This window comes from Priapulus caudatus, unplaced genomic scaffold, assembly GCF_000485595.1.
Source record: "Priapulus caudatus unplaced genomic scaffold, Priapulus_caudatus-5.0.1 Scaffold252, whole genome shotgun sequence".
NCBI classification, from domain to species: domain Eukaryota; kingdom Metazoa; phylum Priapulida; class Priapulimorpha; order Priapulimorphida; family Priapulidae; genus Priapulus; species Priapulus caudatus.
In genome coordinates, this window is record NW_014577313.1 from 219450 (window position 1) to 237807 (window position 18358).

The window sequence follows — 18358 nt, forward strand, 5'->3', positions numbered from 1 at the left end:
CAACTTAAATTGGCCAAATCAGTTTTAGATCTGACACAAAATAGTGAATAGAGAGAAAGAGAGGGCGAAAGAAGAAAAATAAGGGGGAGGGGGAGATTGAGAGCGAGAGCGAGAGAGAGAGGGAGAGAGAGAGAGAGAGAGAGAGAGAGAGAGAGAGAAGAGAGAGAGAGAGAGAGAGAGAGAGAGAGAGAGAGAGAGAGAGAGAGAGAGAGAGAGAGAGAGAAAGAGAGCGAGCGAGCGAGAGAAACAGGGAGAGAGAGAGAGAAAGAGCACAGGCACTTGGGACAGAGTCCAGTAAAAAACTGAAAATAATATGAACACACATTCACAAATAGGCCCTATACGTACCCCCTGTTGACAGTTCCACTGTCGTCCATCTGTATATCAATTCCTTCATAAAAACCTATGTAAAAAACTAAAAAACTAACGCCGAACGCTTCCGCACTCGCCGCTGCGAGTGTGCTGTGACGCTATGATAATATCAAGGAGTGGCTATAATAGAGATGCACTCTTGATAATATATATATATATTATATATATTATCATAGCGTCCCAGCACACTCGCAGCGGCGAGTGCGGGAGCGTTCGGCGTTAGTTTTTATATAGGTTTTTATGAAGGAAAGTTGATATACAGTGACGCAACAGTGGAACTGTAATTGAGAGGTACGGTAGTAGGGCCTATTTGTGAATGTGTGTTAATATTATTTTCTTATTCTGTCCCAAGTGCCTGTGAGAAAAAGAGGCGAGAGAGTCTGTGGGAGCGGTAGAAGAGAAGGAGACGGGTATTGATGCCAGTCAAATAGGGAGTCAGTAGAAGAAGAGAGAATAGCGATTTTCACCATGTGTACGCAGCAGCACCACGTTACTGTTATATAACCAGCCGATTCACGCACAGGCACTTGAAGCGTTTTAATAAAATATAATGCTAAATAAATACGAAATCTATTTACTAACAAATTCTTAATGTTTATAACTACCTCTTTCACCTATATTGCTGAGCAGTTTCCTGTAAATTCCGTCCAAATCCTCTATGTGCAACACACGCTAGCGGCTACCGGCCGCCATGGCTGCCGCTGCTCACTAACACTTATATATATAATAAATATATTTCGTATTTATTTAGCATTATATTTTATTGAAACGCTTCAAGTGCCTGTGGATTCACGCACTCACGCACGCACACCATAACGACCATTATCTCGAGACACCGAGTTCCTGTCTCGCGCAAAATTAGTGCGATTTAAGATGATTCTCAAATAAATCGAAAAATAAATATATATAGACAAATTAGGTCACACCTGTTAGCATCTATATAACACTGATTACTCCAGCAAAAATACTACTTTTTTACTGAGTTTGTGCTGTTATGGCAATAAATAGAAAATGAACAGCAAATTTGTGCCTGCCTTCCACAGATTCGCAATAAGGAAATATGAAAATACTTCCACAAAACAAGACCACCTGTTTATGTGACGTTAATTGTTCTAGAGCGGTATCTATCTCGTCACGTAGACAAAGATAACACAGCAACAGGGCAGCGATCGATGGCATCTCGTGAGAATCACGTACTATTGATGTTGACATATGTAAACGAATCTACTTTGAAATACAGCTCGGCAACACATATTGGTGAAAATAACGATGTGTGTGTGTTGCCACTGTGTTCCAACGCATGTTAGCCTTACTGTATATTATATACACTTGGTAAGTTGGTGTAACACAAGAGGTACCGGGTTAGTATCAGAAATCTCGATAAAATATGAAACCGCTTGGGTAGACTCCTTGCCTTGATACTTGATGCAATTGTCACGATGAACGCCGATCGGACATGTAAGTACACCGCACCTATATCACAACAATAGCTGTTAGTGAGATCGGTGTTCGCAAGCGCACCAACCTGCCTGCTCGGCTGCATTGCAATGCCCCGGCTATTGTTAGCAGAATAAATAAGGGCAACTCACCTCCCTCCCACCCCCATCTCGGTGAGTCGCTCTCGCTCCATTCCTCCCTCGTTCACTGCCGTTCTGTTCCTATCACTTGCTCTACCTCCCCTCCTCTATCCCCTTTTCTCCTGTGTAACTCGGTAAACAAGAGACTCGATAGCGTTCTCTCCCCCTCTCTCCCCCGAGCGACAAGACTCTGCCATCGTAATGGCACCGCAAGAATCTATCGTCGCCAAGGGAAATGTGATTTTACGTTTTGTAAAAGTAACAGCGCGATTTCGGCCTCGCTTCTACATTCGCTGGGATCACACGGACGCGGCTGCATTCTCAAGTCGCACTGCAGTGACTATTAAGGCCAGTCAAGCTGAAAAGCTCCTGACAAAAGAACCGGTGCGGAATGGCATGAATGGCGGAGTGTCTTGATATACAAGGTCAATTAATGACCATACAGCGAGAAAAACCGCGCGCAAGTATCCTGGCAAGCAATTACCAGATGTTGTTCCGACAAATTCACTTCCACTACACGTTTACATAGCTCCCGCTCGCTCACTCTCTCTCCCCTCTCTCGCGCGCTCTCCCAGATGTGCACTTTTGTTTACTCGCAAGAAATTGGCAATGTAACATGGATCTCCATTCTGGCATCTCGAGTATTTTGTAGCACGATCGCCATATTTTACTGGCAGCCATTCAAGCGATGGCCGTTTTTTTTAAACTAATTTAATCACCGGAAACACACGTCTACATCGGAAACACACGTCTACATCGGGCAATCCTGTTTACAGAATCAGTCAGCGACGAGAATTCCGCGGAGTCACCGTTTCACAACGGGCCCAGTAATCGCTTTACATCTATCTTTCCAAATGCAAACATTTGCATGTGAATGGCAACGTTTGTTTGCGACGCTTGTACACTGCGTGATCTACTGTAGTTAAGTTCCCAAGCTGTGCAGCTAACGGGCCCCTGTCAACCCAGTAATCCAAGACCATGCCTCCTCCCACGGTCCAACCACCACGACTAGTATTAAGTATAACAATACGAATATTTGCCAGATACTATGCATTTATCAGTTCAATCCCACTTTAGGACCCCCACAACGCAATTAGCTGCCAGCATAACCCCAGGGTGCGAAATTAACGCGAGTCCGGAGTCAAATACTCCCTGATTTCACATATGCAGGAGTCCGTGTGACTCCCTGATAATTCTGTTATACTAACTAGTAGTAATTCGTTCCAGAGCACGGCCTCACGGAATTACCGTATTTGTTAGCAAATGTCCCAAAAAAATTTGGCAGACGTACATCACATGAATCTTCAAAATAAGCACATGCTATATTGTTGTTACACTTTAGTTTAGCACTTTAGACTGCGGACTCCCTCATTTTGCTATGGATTCCCTCTTTTTGAGGCCAGGGAGTCCGTTGGACTCCCTTGTTCAAAAGTTAATTTCTACCCCTGTAAGTGTAACCCTACACGTAACCCCTAACCCTAACCTGATCATAAACCCATCATTAAAATCCTGATCGTAAGGCAGAATCAACCACCTATTCACTTCAGTTCGATATTCTGCAGCAGAAACACGAATGTACAGTAGGCCAAATAACTAGGCCTAACACGAATAGTAACACCATGAACACAAACACTCACCACACACACACATGAGTGCACCCACTCACACGTATCTATCTATCTATCTATCTATCTATCTATCTATATATATATATATATATATATATATATTATATACATACATATATATACAACCACATATACATAAGATAATGGATCACATGTAATTAATGATTTAGCGCTAATACGCATGCCTACCTTGCCGTGGATGCTCTTCCTGCCTTCCGGGGAATCTTCCGGTAGGAAGTAGAGACGCGACGACGACATCTGTTGCTTCGTGTTTCTATCCTCCCACAGCAGCTGCATCTCGCCCACGCACACGGGATCCTTCTCGGAAATCCTCACGAAGAAGAACTCACCCAGAGCGAGCACCTTCGCTTGACCGTCGACGACGCATCGCATCGCCTTATAGAACAGATACGGTCCGTGCTGCCCGCAAGGCTTGCCAACAAACTGCGGAGAGAAAAAAATCATTCGCAATAGATGTCAGTAATCACAGCCGGTCGCTCGCTACTAGACGACACTTCCGAACAGCTCTACAGCGTGCGAGAGGAGAGAGAGCGAGTTAATCAAATAATCGCCACTTATGTGATAGCAGGGATTTGCCTGATAGCACGCAGCAAGCAGGCTTGATCTACAACGATGCAAGATTCTTATTCAATCCTACTTTAGGACCTCGCATTTTGACGATGAATTTAGGATTAGGTTAGGGATACGGTACGTTAGATCGATATTTAGATTAAATTGGGTTAGTGTAACTGTTAAGGATTTGGTGATGATAACAGTGATTCATACACAATGGTTCCAAAGTGGTATTGTGAAATTTTGATGTGTGCACTGCTACATCTAGTACAATGCTGAAAACCCCTGCTGCCAGTTAGGTCTGGGAACTGCTGAATTTTTTATTCTCATTTCCCGATTCATTAATGGATGGCAATATAAGAGTACAACAGCTGTAGGTTATTATGGGTTAGGTGTAAGAACAGGGCGATGATGGGTTATACATCGTGGTCCCAAAGACCGAGCCTGATTATATGCAAGTAGGCCCTACATAGGACCCAGGTTACATAACTGATAACAACACAAATGCCATTACTTTCTGCAATTTACGAATAGAAACATTCCCACCAAAACCAGAATGTTCCATCCCACACTATAAGACGCACTCCGACAAGCATTATCCGTGCTATTGCTAACAATTACAACGAGAATCGCTCGCCGTTTCTGTACATCGATTCTCGGATGTTTGAGTGGGCTGCCTGAGCTAGCGAGGTTCAACGGTAACGACACACGCTGACACCGGAGCGAGCGCGCGGCCTAAATTACATTCTTCCACATTACACGAGATCGCAAATGACTTTTACGAAATGATTCGAACACGCGTGTGTCGTCGATTACTTCCTACCTGGACTTTTTGAGTTTCCATTGCTTTCATCGATGTTTTCTTCGGTTAATCAACAGCTTCGGCATCACGCAACGATACACACGCTCCGACACTACATACAAATTGATAGCCGCGCTGTACTGTAAACACTCTCTAATAGGCGTGACGTCACATTGCGGCAATTCTCAAATATAACTTTAGAGTTGACAGGACTCGCATTTAAAAATTATTAATTTCAGTCAAACATTTTTATAAATCGTATGTTTTCATTAGAAACATTATAGTTTGCAACACTAAAAAATTGTCAAGACGCTGTGTGATTTCGATAACATTCTGTTTACGTTGGGAGGCGTAATGGCGACCGGAAAGTAGGTCCTATGTTTCGAAGTTTTACTTGTAACAAGTATACTTTCTTCTTCTTTTTACACACGTAATTATTCGTGAGAACATACAAACCAGACAGTTTCAGTTTCAAGTTTGATTAACTTTATCTCGCTTCCTCTTCGGATTAGTCCTTTGGATTTTGAGACTAATAATTCATTAATTGTGATGTTAGTTTTGTTAGTGTTACTGTTACGTACGAAGAGTAGGCCTAGATAGTTTGAACTTTGAGACCCCCGCAATATGTACTATTACTAAACTAATAGTAATATGGTCCATGGGCATGCCGCATGGGGTGCTAAACTAGGTTTGTGCTCGGCCATGTTAAATTGTGTAATGCAAAATCATAGTCCTGTTCTGTGCATCATAATTCGATGCCTTTCTTCAATTCTTGTAATATTCCGCCATAATTAAGGTGAACATTGAGCAGTTTGTTTAAAATTGGAATTCAGACGTCTACACGACTATTACGTAATACTAATAGCAATACTAATACAATTGTTTTATTTGCGAAACTGCATTTGTTTTCAAGCTACAAAGTTCTTTATATGGAAGGGTGTCAGGCTCATACGACATGAAACAGTCGTAGAGCCTGGTTGTGCTAACAAGCGTCTGGCCTAATTCAGTATATGTAGTAGTACCCCCTAACGTATACTATGAAATATCATAAGCGAACTCATGATGACTTTACGTTTTCATTGCAATCTGTTATCTACCCGTCTACTTTCTTCTAATTTCATTATATATGCATATACACAGTTTATTTAATAAATTAAGTACTGACTACTGTAGAGATTGCATGTCGTTGCTGTTGTTGTTATTACCAGGTTTATCTTTAGATAGGGGTCTTTATCAGGCGATGGTGTTGCACATTTAGTGCAGTGTTGTAACTAAACACTACTGTATATGCTGTATATTTCGCGGTGGTTTAATTTTCGCGAATTTTGCAAACGCGTCCCCGACCGTGATACTAACAACACGCGAATAATTCATACCAAATAATTCATAATTCACCGACCGCGGAATTAACCACTTGCGAAATTGTCCGTCAAGTCTGAATTCGCGAAAATATCTGTACGCGAAAAATATGGCGTATACAGTACTCTAAATACTGTCACAATCTGTTCCTTAGGTGAGGTTGCCGTGCATTGACGATGAGAGATTGCTCGGACGAACAGCAGATTGAGACGGCGGGGGCGTCAGCGAGTGGTCGAGGTTTCGGACGCTGCAGCTGGTGGATCCTCACTGTGGTAGCGTTCGTCATCGGTGCTGCTGGGCTCATCTCGATCTCCATCCTCTACACCCGCGGCAAGATCGACTACGACGTATGATGCAAACTACATTGGTTCAATCTTTGTCCACATAACCCCGTAAAAAGCATTTTTCATAATCTAAGAGACTGTGACGAAAAAGGAGAGAACCCAAGGTTGGTCGTATTGACAGATCAACACTGAAGATCACTGTAGAGAAATGTTTAAAATATTTTTTATTGTAGGGCAAGTATTTCCTTGGGTTTATTTAAAAATTTTAAGGCACCATGGCAAATTGGAGGGGTACCAAGCTAAATAGTTGTTTTTTTCATTGAAACTGTGTGTGTGTTTCCCCAACTTAAACTTATTGACTAGTGTGTGGCCTGTAAGCATTCGCCCACCTGCTGCTCGGTTATTTGTCGTCGACATATTCGTCATTGTTTTTTTGTGCACCAACGACTTTATTTGACCCGTTAGCACTGCGCTTGGAAAAATCGCTGCAAGAAATTTTGCAAAACTTGTCAACCGAAAAACCGGAACAAAACAGAAAGTGCAAACATAAATGAAATAGAAATCTCAGCGTCTTTAGACTTTAGTCCCGCGTTTCCCTCGTGCAGTTCCTGAGGCCCCATCTTATTCCCATCTAGTGTTTGATGTTTAATTTACCTGCGCCGGGACCTCCCTGTTACTGTGGCACTGGTTGGGGCCTGGCAGGCTCTGTTTTTAAGCATTGGCATTGTGGCTTTGGTCGGGTGTCGTCCGGTGATAGATATAATTCAATGAGGCCACGTTGGGCTTTGCGTTTTAGGACGTGAGACAGAGGGCATGCAGGTGCAAGGAGCAGCTCATGCTATTAAAAGGAAAGTCGCGTGTAAACGAAAGCTCTGAAGGCTGTGAGTGTGCTGAGAGAAGGTTGATGTCGTCACGTGTTTTCCGCTTGTAGTACGGGATCGTGATCGATGCCGGGTCGACGCACACGAAGCTGTTCGTCTACAAGTGGGACCCACACAAGAGCAGCGGCACGGCCATTGTGCGTGAAAGCGGCCAGAAGAATAATAAAAGTATCCTAGCCATGCAACACCACGCAATACCTCTCTAACGGCGCACCATCCGACATCCCTCATACTCAGTTTCTTGAACCTGTCGTCACGTTTAGATGTGACGCGGTGTCCGATGTATGGCAGAATCACTGAACCTCGCACGCCGCGAGTTTGAGTGTGCTCTAGTGCAATAGCCAAAATGGTGGAGGGTTGCCCACCTCGTGTTCACAGGCTTTACTCAAATCTGCAGGTGTTGTGTTGCCGCTGCTTCGATAGCTGTCTACCTTTAGTGCATTCATGTAAAAATTTATTCCTCTGACAGATTTCCATCCTGGAAAAAATCTAAATTTTTCAAAATCAAAAACAAAGAAATGGTTAGGATTATAGATTACATTTAATTGAGAATGGGTCCTGGGGTGTTTTGTTGTTGCAAAACTACCTGAAATTTGCTCACATAGCAGGAAATTGCATTAAGAATTAAAATCAATTCATGGGGGAGTATTCCCTCAGCACCCTATCAACACAAAGCGCGTACAGAGCCCTGCAGGCCTAGTTCGAGGCTGTTCGATAACTTATTTCGAGAAATTATTTGAGTTCTTTGGGTTCATAGCATCCATGGTACTGGACACGACTGCCCGTTTAGACTAGTGGCACATGTGACTTGCCATGGTCGAGACACCCACCTCTCTTGATAACTCATCCCCAGTGTCTCCTTACAGACGGCATCGCGTCGTACGAACACAACCCTGAGGTGGCAGGTCAGGTAGTTACCGATCTGCTCAGCCATGCCGAGAGCATTGTCGCAGAAGATCACCGGAACTCCACGCCTCTCTACCTGGGAGCTACCGGAGGCATGCGGCTGCTAGAGTAAGCTATACCTCTCTACCTGGGAGCTACCGCAGGCATGCGGCTGCTAGAGTAAGCTATACCTCTCTACCTGGGCGCTACCGCAGGCATGCGGCTGCTAGAGTAAGCTATACCTCTCTACCTGGGAGCTACCGCAGGCATGCGGCTGCTAGAGAAAGCTATACCTCTCTACCTGGGAGCTACCGCAGGCATGCGGCTGCTAGAGGAAGCTATACTTCTCTACCTGGGAGCTACCGCAGGCCTGCGACTTCTAGAGTAAGCTATACCTGCTCTACCTGGGCGCCTACGCAGGCGATGCGCGCGCGAGGAGACGAGAGCGCGCGACGCCCTGGGCGCTACTGGGCAGCAGCGACTGTTAAGTAAGCTATACCTCTCACGGACCGGCCCGCCTCCATGGGAGCTACGCGAGGCAGTGCCGGTCTTGCTAGAAGTGAACTATACCTCTCTATCCGTGGGAGCTACGCAAGGCGATGCGGGCTGCCGTAGAGTAACTATACCTCTACTGCGTGGGCCGCTGTACCGGGGGCGCGGGCGGGCCGGGGCGGGGGGGCGGTGGGGTGGGTGGGTGGGGGGGGGCGGGAGGGGGGCGGGGGGGGGGGCTCGGGGGGCAGATGGCGGGCGCTGCTAGAGTAAGCTAGTACGCTCTCTAACGCGGGGGGGAACCGCATGGCGGACATGCGACTGCTAGAGTTGCTATACCTTTCTACCATGGGAGCTCTACCCCGCAGGGATCGCGGGCTGCTAGATGTAGCCGTATACCTCTACCTGGGCCGCTTACCAGCAGGCATGCGACTGCTAGAGATAAGCCTATAGCTCTCTACCTGGAGCTACCGCAGGCATGCGGGCTGCTAGGAAGTAAGTCTATACCTCTCTACCTGTGGCGCGTACTGCATAGGCAGGCATGCGGGTCTGCTGCAGTACTATACTCTCTTACCTGGGCGCTACGCAGGAGCATGCGGCTGCTAGAGTTAAGCGATACCTCCTACCTGGGCGCTACGCGGCAGGCATGCGGCTGCTAGAGTAAGCTATACTTCTCTACCTGGGAGCTACCGCAGGCCTGCGGCTGATAGAGTAAGCCATACATGCTATTAGCATAATTACACATGTTTACGTGTACAACTGCTAAAGTAATCTACATGTATTCACATGTTAGAAAGACTTTATGGTTGCTAGACTGAGCTACATACAGTTACACGTTAGGTAGATGTAGTGATTGACAGAGTAGGCTACATAATTATATTGGGCATTGCATTGGATTGGCATATATAGTATTTGGGTGACTTTATTACAGATATGTACGTATCACTGTAAATTTCTCGTTATGTTCACCTGATCATGACTTACTGTGGCACGTCGTGTAATTAATAGTATGGCATTATTGAATCTCACTAATTACTAGGGACTACTACTTTGCTAAATAGTGCTCGGTAAAATATCTCATCATCGAGCCAAATTTGGCAGTTGATGTTTTGCTTTGCTGAGGCCAAATTAAAAATTTGATTTAATTCTAGGATAGCGAACCCACAGGCTACTGCTGCCATATTACAGTCTGTTGAAAAAGTGATGCAGAATTCATTGTTCCGCTATCAGTCGGCAGAGATTATTACTGGCGAGCAGGAGGGACCTGCTCCTGGATAACTGTCACTCCCTCGACGGAAAATCTAAATAAGGTGAGACCAGCTATAACCCGGTGACTATATACAACCTGGTGACCAGGTTAAAGTGTATACCGCGAGTTTTTTGGCTCAGAAAAACGAAATACAGTAAAAACCCGCGATATGAAGAACATAGATTTAAGAACTGATGTGTTAGGCTAAAATTTCCCATTTAGCCCCTTTACATAGAACCTGCTTTAGGGCTAAGATTTTAAAGTAGGTTCTTAAGTTTTCGCCATGCAGATGAAGACTTAAGAAGAAACACAGGTAAAAAAATAAGAGACGAGCGTCAACGAATATTCGCATGCATAAAGCAATACCAATGTCCAATGAATGCAATGCCAATGCCAATGCAATCTCAGGGACAATACACAATGCCAAGCACCCTGCATTGTTATTGAGACAGCAGTGACTGCATTATTTACATATACACGTAAAAACCTCGCTAAATAGAACACGTCCGATTTAAAGAACCACTCAGGCTGAAATGCGCGTCAAATTGCATATACATAAGAACACATTTCAGCCTGAATAAATAAAATTGCTTCTTATATAAAAAAAATATATAAACTCTCCATAAACACCTTTTAAAACACAATAACACTACTAGTACTGGTTAACACATGCATGCACAGTCACTAAGCCGGCGGTCAGCGCGGGTTTCAGCTAGGTACATATTAAAAGTAGAAACAATTAAACCTATTTATAAGCCTTTTGAGCCTAATTTCTTCAGTAAGCACCATTTTATATAAGAACATGTATGAGGCTAACTTGGAAAAATCTAGTGTTCTAACGCGGGTTTTACTGATATAGGCAGAATATAGTTCTCACCTGACAGTGGAAATATCACTGATTATACCAACATTCAAAACACCAAGATTTTATGCAGTTATAGCATAGAAAATTTGATTGACCACATCATACCAAGCAATACATTTTTCCCGAATAGTGACTCTCAAAATTACAAATGGCGTCTCAAACAAGCGAACATAATTAAAACAAAAGGGCGTGCAATTCTGTTTAAAATAAATATTATTGAGTTTTTATTGTCAATAATCAGAGCACTTTCTGTCATTTGTCATTCCCTTGTTACTATATCTGACTGCGCAATCCACAGCTTCTCTAATAACAGACTTTTGCTTGGCATTAGTACTACACTGCTGTTTACGCTAGTATGAGCGGCCTGTGTTTTACACTCTGACCTGATTTCTACGGTGCGTGGTATGCATTGCTGCACCGTGATAGATGTCTCGCGCTAACCACGAGAAAATTCGAGAGATGGCTAGCAGTAAACAGAAACAGAACACAAATGGTAATCGCTGCATGATTTCATTGGATTTGTGAATACGAAGTTCTAAGACATTTTATCGATACTAACTCAGCCATTGCTGTTACTCAAGCAATAACGGTAGGTATCATGAAAGTGGGGAAAGACGACTAGAAAATTCTCAGCGGCGAGCGGTAACAGCCACTTTAAAACGCAGTTTTTTTAGCTGTAAAAAGTTAGAAGAACCTGACGAAGACTACCACAAGTCGAAACTAGTCGTTCATTTCTAACTTACTTAGCATTTCTTAACGATAAATGTTTGTTTTAAAATGGCATTCACTAACCCACGTATTGAAACTACATGGGGTAGCACAGTGGAGCGCTGCCCCATAGAGGTCGTCCAGGCCTCTTCTTCACACATGTCTCTGGTAACCAGGTTAATTTAACCAAGTATTGTGAACTGATAGAGACGAACCTGTATGTAATGCCCACTCAAGAAAAATGCAAAACAAGTATCATAGTAAGGCACACACAAAAATAGGTGTGTTTCCTATTGCATCGAAAACAAAAGTAGGGTAGGTAGGTAGGGGATATTTTTTTTCAATATTTTTTTTTTAATACAATTTTACAGGTGTTTGCTAATTCGACATCTTACAGGTTATAAATAGGATTCCAAGTTTTGTCTGTCAGATTTCAAATTAAAAAACCTTTTTTCTTCTTTTTTTGGGAGGAAAAAAGTTTAGGCTTAGCCCTAATAATCTAGGGATGGTCGGTCGACCGGAAACACCTATTTTTTTGTTTGGCCTAAGGTGTCCATTTAATTTAGTTAGTTTTTCTTTATACTGTCAAACCTGTGTTTGGCAGTCATCTCTGTGCAACGAAACACCTGTTTAACGAAGACACTTCGGTATTTATCTTGCGTTGGTGTTATAGAGTGAAACCACCTCTATACACGACACTTCGATACTTCAACACGTCGATAAAGGAAACTTTTGTGGTTACCTTGAGTATACGACTAAATGATACGTATAACTTGATGACTCTCATATATGTGTTTGACTGTAACTGTTGCTCAAGGAAAGGAGCAGGAGTCCATTATAGACAGATGTCTGTTCTATAGAGGTGACCTCTAACACACTAACTCCCTCACGAGTTGCTGGCACACTAAACACATTCACTCACAATATCATGCGTATACTCTATAAGGAATTATTATTCGGACAATACCTCCATCCACCACTCCTCCATTTTTAGCTCACCTTGACATCGTCAAGATGAGCTATTGCCATGGGGCATCGTACGTCTGTCCGTCCGTCCATCTGTCAACTCATTTGGCTACCGGTCAACCGATAACTTGAGAAACCGTTTGACCCACATTTTCAAATTGACGATACTGTTCGTACTCCTGTAGGAGAGATCGTGAACGCTCCTATTTTGGAGCACCGTCAGTTGACGACTTTCGAGCCACGCCCTAACCTTTTTGGCAAAAATATTAAAATGGCCATAAGTCAGCTTCGGTTCAACAAATTTGCCTCTCATTTTTTGGTATCGTGAATGAATATAAGGACCCGGCGCCGCCGAAAACATATCAGAGCCAGGTTTAGATATTTTTTTTAATTATGCCCAAAATAGCTAGGATTTTTGGCATTTTCAACTATGCCATTCAGTGTCTGCTACGGGGCAATTATAATTCCATAAGAACCGTTTGACGGCCACAGTTCTCAAATTCTCATTACCAGTTGTTACTCCTATGGAGAGAGTTCTGAACGTCCCTAATTTTGAGCACGCCAGTCGACCTGACTTTTCGAGCCACGCCCGCGAGCCTTTGTTGGCAAAAATGAAAATGCCCATAGATCTAGATTTATTCGATTTTGTTAAATTTTGGTATGTGAATGTGTAAGGCTAGCCCCGAAACAGTTGTTACTCCTGTTGAAGAGACCTATGGAGATGTGCCTTCTATTACACCCAAGGTGAGCTACAGTGTCACACTCAGCTCTAACTAACTCGTTCCCCGTCCTTCTCCCTCCTTCTCGCTTTTGCTCTGTCTCTCTGTCTCTCTCTCGCCCTCTCTCGCTCCTCTCTCCCCATCTCTCTCTCTCTCTCTCCGTCCCTCCCTCTTACTCCATCTCCTCCTCCTTCCCCTTCTCACCCCACTCTCTGCTCCTTTATTCTCCTCTCTTACTCATGGCACCGGGCTCGCACTCATTCTCTGCACGACACACGAGCTCCAGCTTTCTCTTCTCTCGGCTGATCACCGTTATTCTCTTGCCAACTCACGCGCCATAGGTTCAGCTGGAAGGTAATCAGAGTTGGACGAAGGGAGCGCTGGACATGGGCGGAGCGTCGGCACAAATCACGTTCGAGCCGGCGGCCAACGAAAGCTGGCCATCCAAATACGAGGCCCGCATGAAACTGTACGGCATCGAATACCAGGTGGTTATCACGCGCACGCACACATTATAATAATCATTATAATTAGGGGTGCACCGGATCCAACTTTTTTAAGTTCCGGCCGGAACCGGAACCGGCCGGAACTTGAAAAAAGTTCTGCCGGAACTACCTAGCCAGAACCGGAACTTTAGCTGGGAATAAACTTGACAGTTTTGGCCCAGTATTGCGCAAACTCACTCGGCCTGAACGAATTATCATTAGCAGGCACATCACTTAGGCGAGTAGGACAATGCTCAACTTCTAATTACAGGATGGTTGTTACTGTTAGGTGTATGAATCAGCTGCTTACAGTGCATAATTTGCATAATTCTGGCATCTTATTCACGAGCGAATTCTGTGGCAAAAACTGCATGTTGCAGTATCCCTGGTTTTGGTCTATTATTTTCAACTAAACGGACAGATGCGATTCCTGTGGCTCTAAGAGTATTTGATTTTGAAAGAAAATCTTACGAATCACCTAACATTAGTTAGGTTCAGGTCAGTTAGTTAGCCAATGTTCAAGTGGCAAGCGTTTTTTGGGCAAAAAAGTGTTAACACTATATTGTCAGCAAGTTGACTCTATTGACTCTCAACTACATTCAGTGACTAATCTTTTGATTTTGATGACGCTTGTAGCAGAAATGTAATTAGGAAAAGTTCCTGTTCCGGCCGACTGTTTCTGAAGGGTTCCGGCCGGAACCAGAACTCTGAAAAATTGGGGATCCGGCTGAATAGTTCCGGCCGAATCCAAGTTTCGGTGCACTCCTAATTATAATGCAGCAATACTGTTAAAAGAAACGTAATGCAAGTTACCACATATGATGGTGTGCATAACATAAGTTCTCACACTCATGTGTATGCTATGATAATAATATAATACGCATAACATAAGTTCTCGCACGCGATAATAATATTGTCATGAACATAACATGGGTTTTCATATGCATGTATATGTTATAGTAGTGTAATAATGATATTATAAATAAGAATAATAAGTTGAGGCATCTTCTCGTATCTCTGTGAATAACTCGAAGCCGATGGCTGACAAGGGACTCCTAAACGTAGGTTTGCTTAACTCTATGAAAATTACTCGCTGCAATCCAATCTACATTTATGTGCAACAGCATCAGCGTACACTTCTATTTCTTCATGTAAAATTATTTCAGTAGTAAATCACTAACCAATGCTGCAGGCTTTTCTTCTATCCTCTAGTGTAATGTGCCACTGTTCTACACCCATCTCAAACTCATCCACATGAAATGTTTGCAATGACTAGTGGCAGTTTCTTTTATTGTGTGGTAATCATGTAAATTTCTTTTGAAGGTGTACACACGCAGCTTTCTTTGCTATGGCAAGATGGAGGCAGAGAGACGCTTCAAGGCATTACTTGTGCAGGTAGGGTGAAACATCGAGGGAGGCAGACAGGCAGGTGGAGAGAGAGGCAGGCAAGCAGGTAGACAGAGAGAGAGGGAGAGAATGAGAGAGAGAGAAAGAGAGAGAGAGAGAGAAAGAGAGAGAGAAAGAGAGAGCACGAGAGTGAGAGAGAGAGAACATCAGAGCCAGAAAGACTGATCAATACCAAAAAAATGAGAGGGTGTGAGAGCCACTCAGGACACGCGAGCATCGTACTAACGACCGGCTTCGTCAACGGCATTTTTCAGAGTGCGAATTACTCGAGCACGGTCGAGAACCCATGCGCTCCCAAGGACAACGTGACGAAGAGCAAACACGACGAGTTGTTCAAAGCTCCGTGCGTGACGGGACCCGAGGCGCAGTACGCGTGGGGCGCCGTCGTCCCCTCACCGCCCTCAGACCAGCAGGTAACTAACTACCTTCACCGTCACCGCCTCATCTTCTCACCGCTCTACTCCCACTCGCTGACTATTGAGCACGTGTTGTAACTATTACCGGGGGTTAATAATGACAAATGACAATGATAATGACGTAATGACATTTGTCATTATCAACCCCTGCTGTTACTCTCATCTGAAGCAAGTAGAGGTACTTGCCTACGCTGTCCTATCGAAAATGTTTTCGTTATCCGCCGCCACTGTCCTATCGTCAATGTTTTTTTGTGATCTACCACCGCCATTGTCTTGTCGTATGTTTTCGATTGCCGCCGCCGTTCCATCATAACTGCTTTTGTACTGTGTGTAAGGAGATGGGTATTGCAATGGTGGTGATTGTTGTTGTTTGGAGTATTGTGTGGTGGTTATGTGAGCTGAGGTTTCAGTTGACGGTACAGTATTGGGTTATTATGTGATGGTTGTGGTAATGGTTAAGTGCTGGCTCAGTGGAAGGAGAGTCCACATGTATGTATACAGTCAAATTTCTGTTACCAGTCACCTGTATATAACGATCAGCTATTAATAAAGGACACTTTAACTTTTACCCTTGAGTAGCAAGCAGTCATGCAGTGAAACCATCGCTCTAGAATGAACGTCTGTTTAGAAAGGGCTCTATTGGCATTTCCCATCAGTGTGTGCTTGCTTATGTACCAAAGTTTTCTTGGATTTAAAAAAAAAAGTTTTTGTTTTAGAACGTGACGTACACGTTTGAAGGCACGAGCGATGTGAATGCTTGCTACGTGCAAGTTCTGAACATGACCAGCAACTGCTCTGACTGCCCGTTCGAGAATCCTAGTTTACAACCCCCACTGAACGGAGAATTCATGGTTAGTGCCCGGTGGCTCCCTCGAGTGGCAGTGTCATGTACATCTTGGTCGATTGACTTCATTTTCGGATGTTATTACATCGTGATTACGTGCTATAGCATGTTAAAAATGTTATTACGTTTTCGTTACGATTTTTTACGTGTGATTCCTTGTTATTGCATTTGTGTATGCTTTATTGCATGTCATTCCGTTATTGTGAATATTGTTTAGTTGTAGGTGTGGACCATAGGTCCCTTGAGACAGCTATTGCTGTAATGTCATCTGTTCTCATGTGCTGTCTGTTACAGGCCTTTTCAAGTTACTACTATGTCATGGAGTTTTTTAACGTGACTTCAAATAGTTCAGGACACGTAGCACTATCCAATTTCACAGAAGCTATGAACAGCTATTGCAACAAATCATGGGACGAGGTATTTGTTTAGTAATACTAGTACTATTACTAGTAGTCCTAGTGGTGGTGGTGGTGGTGGTAATGGTAGCAGTAGCAGCAACAGCAGTTATAATATCAATGTGCAGCGTTTGTAATGCATGCTGACTATGTAGTACTGTGATGGTGGGGTGATGATGGTTTATTTTTTATATATATTATATATATGTTATTAGTTAGAGCGTAAGAGAGATTATACCTCTCTCTTTATCTGACACGCCTCGCCTGCATTCGTAGGTGAGCGAGATTCCGGTGCCGGCATCACAGAGGGCGTTTCTGACGACCTACTGCTTCGACGCGCAGTACATGAGCATGGTGCTGCAGCGCGGATTCAACTTTACTGGCGCCACCTGGGATTCACTCCGATTTGTCAAGGATGTGAGTAGTGAGAGCGGAACATAACCCATCGAGTTATCAATAATGTATAACGAACGATCATCCGTAGCCTGGTCAATAATAAATAATCACTAATCAGTCATTGCCTGCCATATAATAAATGGTCAGTAATCAGATATTGTGTCCAGGTAATGGGTAACCAATAATCAGCCATCACCTGCTGAATAATCAATAACCAATGTTTATTGCTTAATAATCAATTATCAATAACCAATATTTGTCGCCACGAGTAGGTAGCAGGATTGGTGGTTAGCTGTACACTTGGATTGATACTGAATTATATGGCGAGCATGCAAAATAACCAATAATCAATAACCAATGTTTATTGCTTAATGATCAATAATCAATAACCAATGTTTGTTGTCACGCATAGGTAGAGGGGTCGGAGGTCAGCTGTACACTGGGCTCCATTCTGAATGATATTACGATCATGCAAAATAACCAGTAATCAATAATCAATGTTTATTGTGCTCAATAATCAATAATCAATATTTGTTGTTGCGCGTAGTTAGAGGAGTCGGAGGTCGGCTGGACGCTTGGCTTCATGGTGAACGCTACGACGTTTATGCCGGACGCTGATGACACGCCGTCGACGATCAGCGTTCCCGTCTTCATCGTGCTGGTCGTGCTCTTCGCTCTCAGTCTCCTCGCTTCGCTCGCCTTCTGTGCTCACGCACACAGGGCTTCATCTATGACGCCTGAGCAGTATGAGAGGATGCCGTAGTACACGCCTGCATGCACGCTCGCATGGATACATGCACGCACACATACGTGCATGAATGCACTCACACACACGCACTCATACACGCATGCACGATGCAACACATAAACAAGCACGAACGTGCAGATGTATGCACATATGTACATGCACGCATGCAGACACGCCCGCCCGCACATGCACTCATACACGCACGCTAGCACACACAAATGCGCACATGTGCGCAGACACGTGCGCACCGAACATACACTGGCATGCACCCACATACACATGCACGCATGCAGCGCACACACAAACATTC

The 18358-nt window shown here is 43.9% G+C and overlaps 1 protein-coding gene across 1 annotated transcript; it reads left to right on the plus strand.

The window, feature by feature from the left end:
• The first annotated feature begins 5280 nt into the window (after positions 1 to 5280).
• On the plus strand, positions 5281 to 18352 carry LOC106808083 (ectonucleoside triphosphate diphosphohydrolase 2-like). Its single transcript, XM_014810648.1, is given in 13 exon segments — positions 5281 to 5320; positions 6466 to 6658; positions 7527 to 7644; positions 8343 to 8490; positions 10002 to 10083; positions 10086 to 10160; positions 13699 to 13845; positions 15166 to 15237; positions 15504 to 15662; positions 16382 to 16516; positions 16804 to 16926; positions 17181 to 17321; positions 17848 to 18352. Coding segments are annotated over 12 exon segments (1587 nt in total). The 5' UTR covers positions 5281 to 5320; positions 6466 to 6487; the 3' UTR covers positions 18064 to 18352.
• Positions 18353 to 18358: the final 6 nt, after the last annotated feature.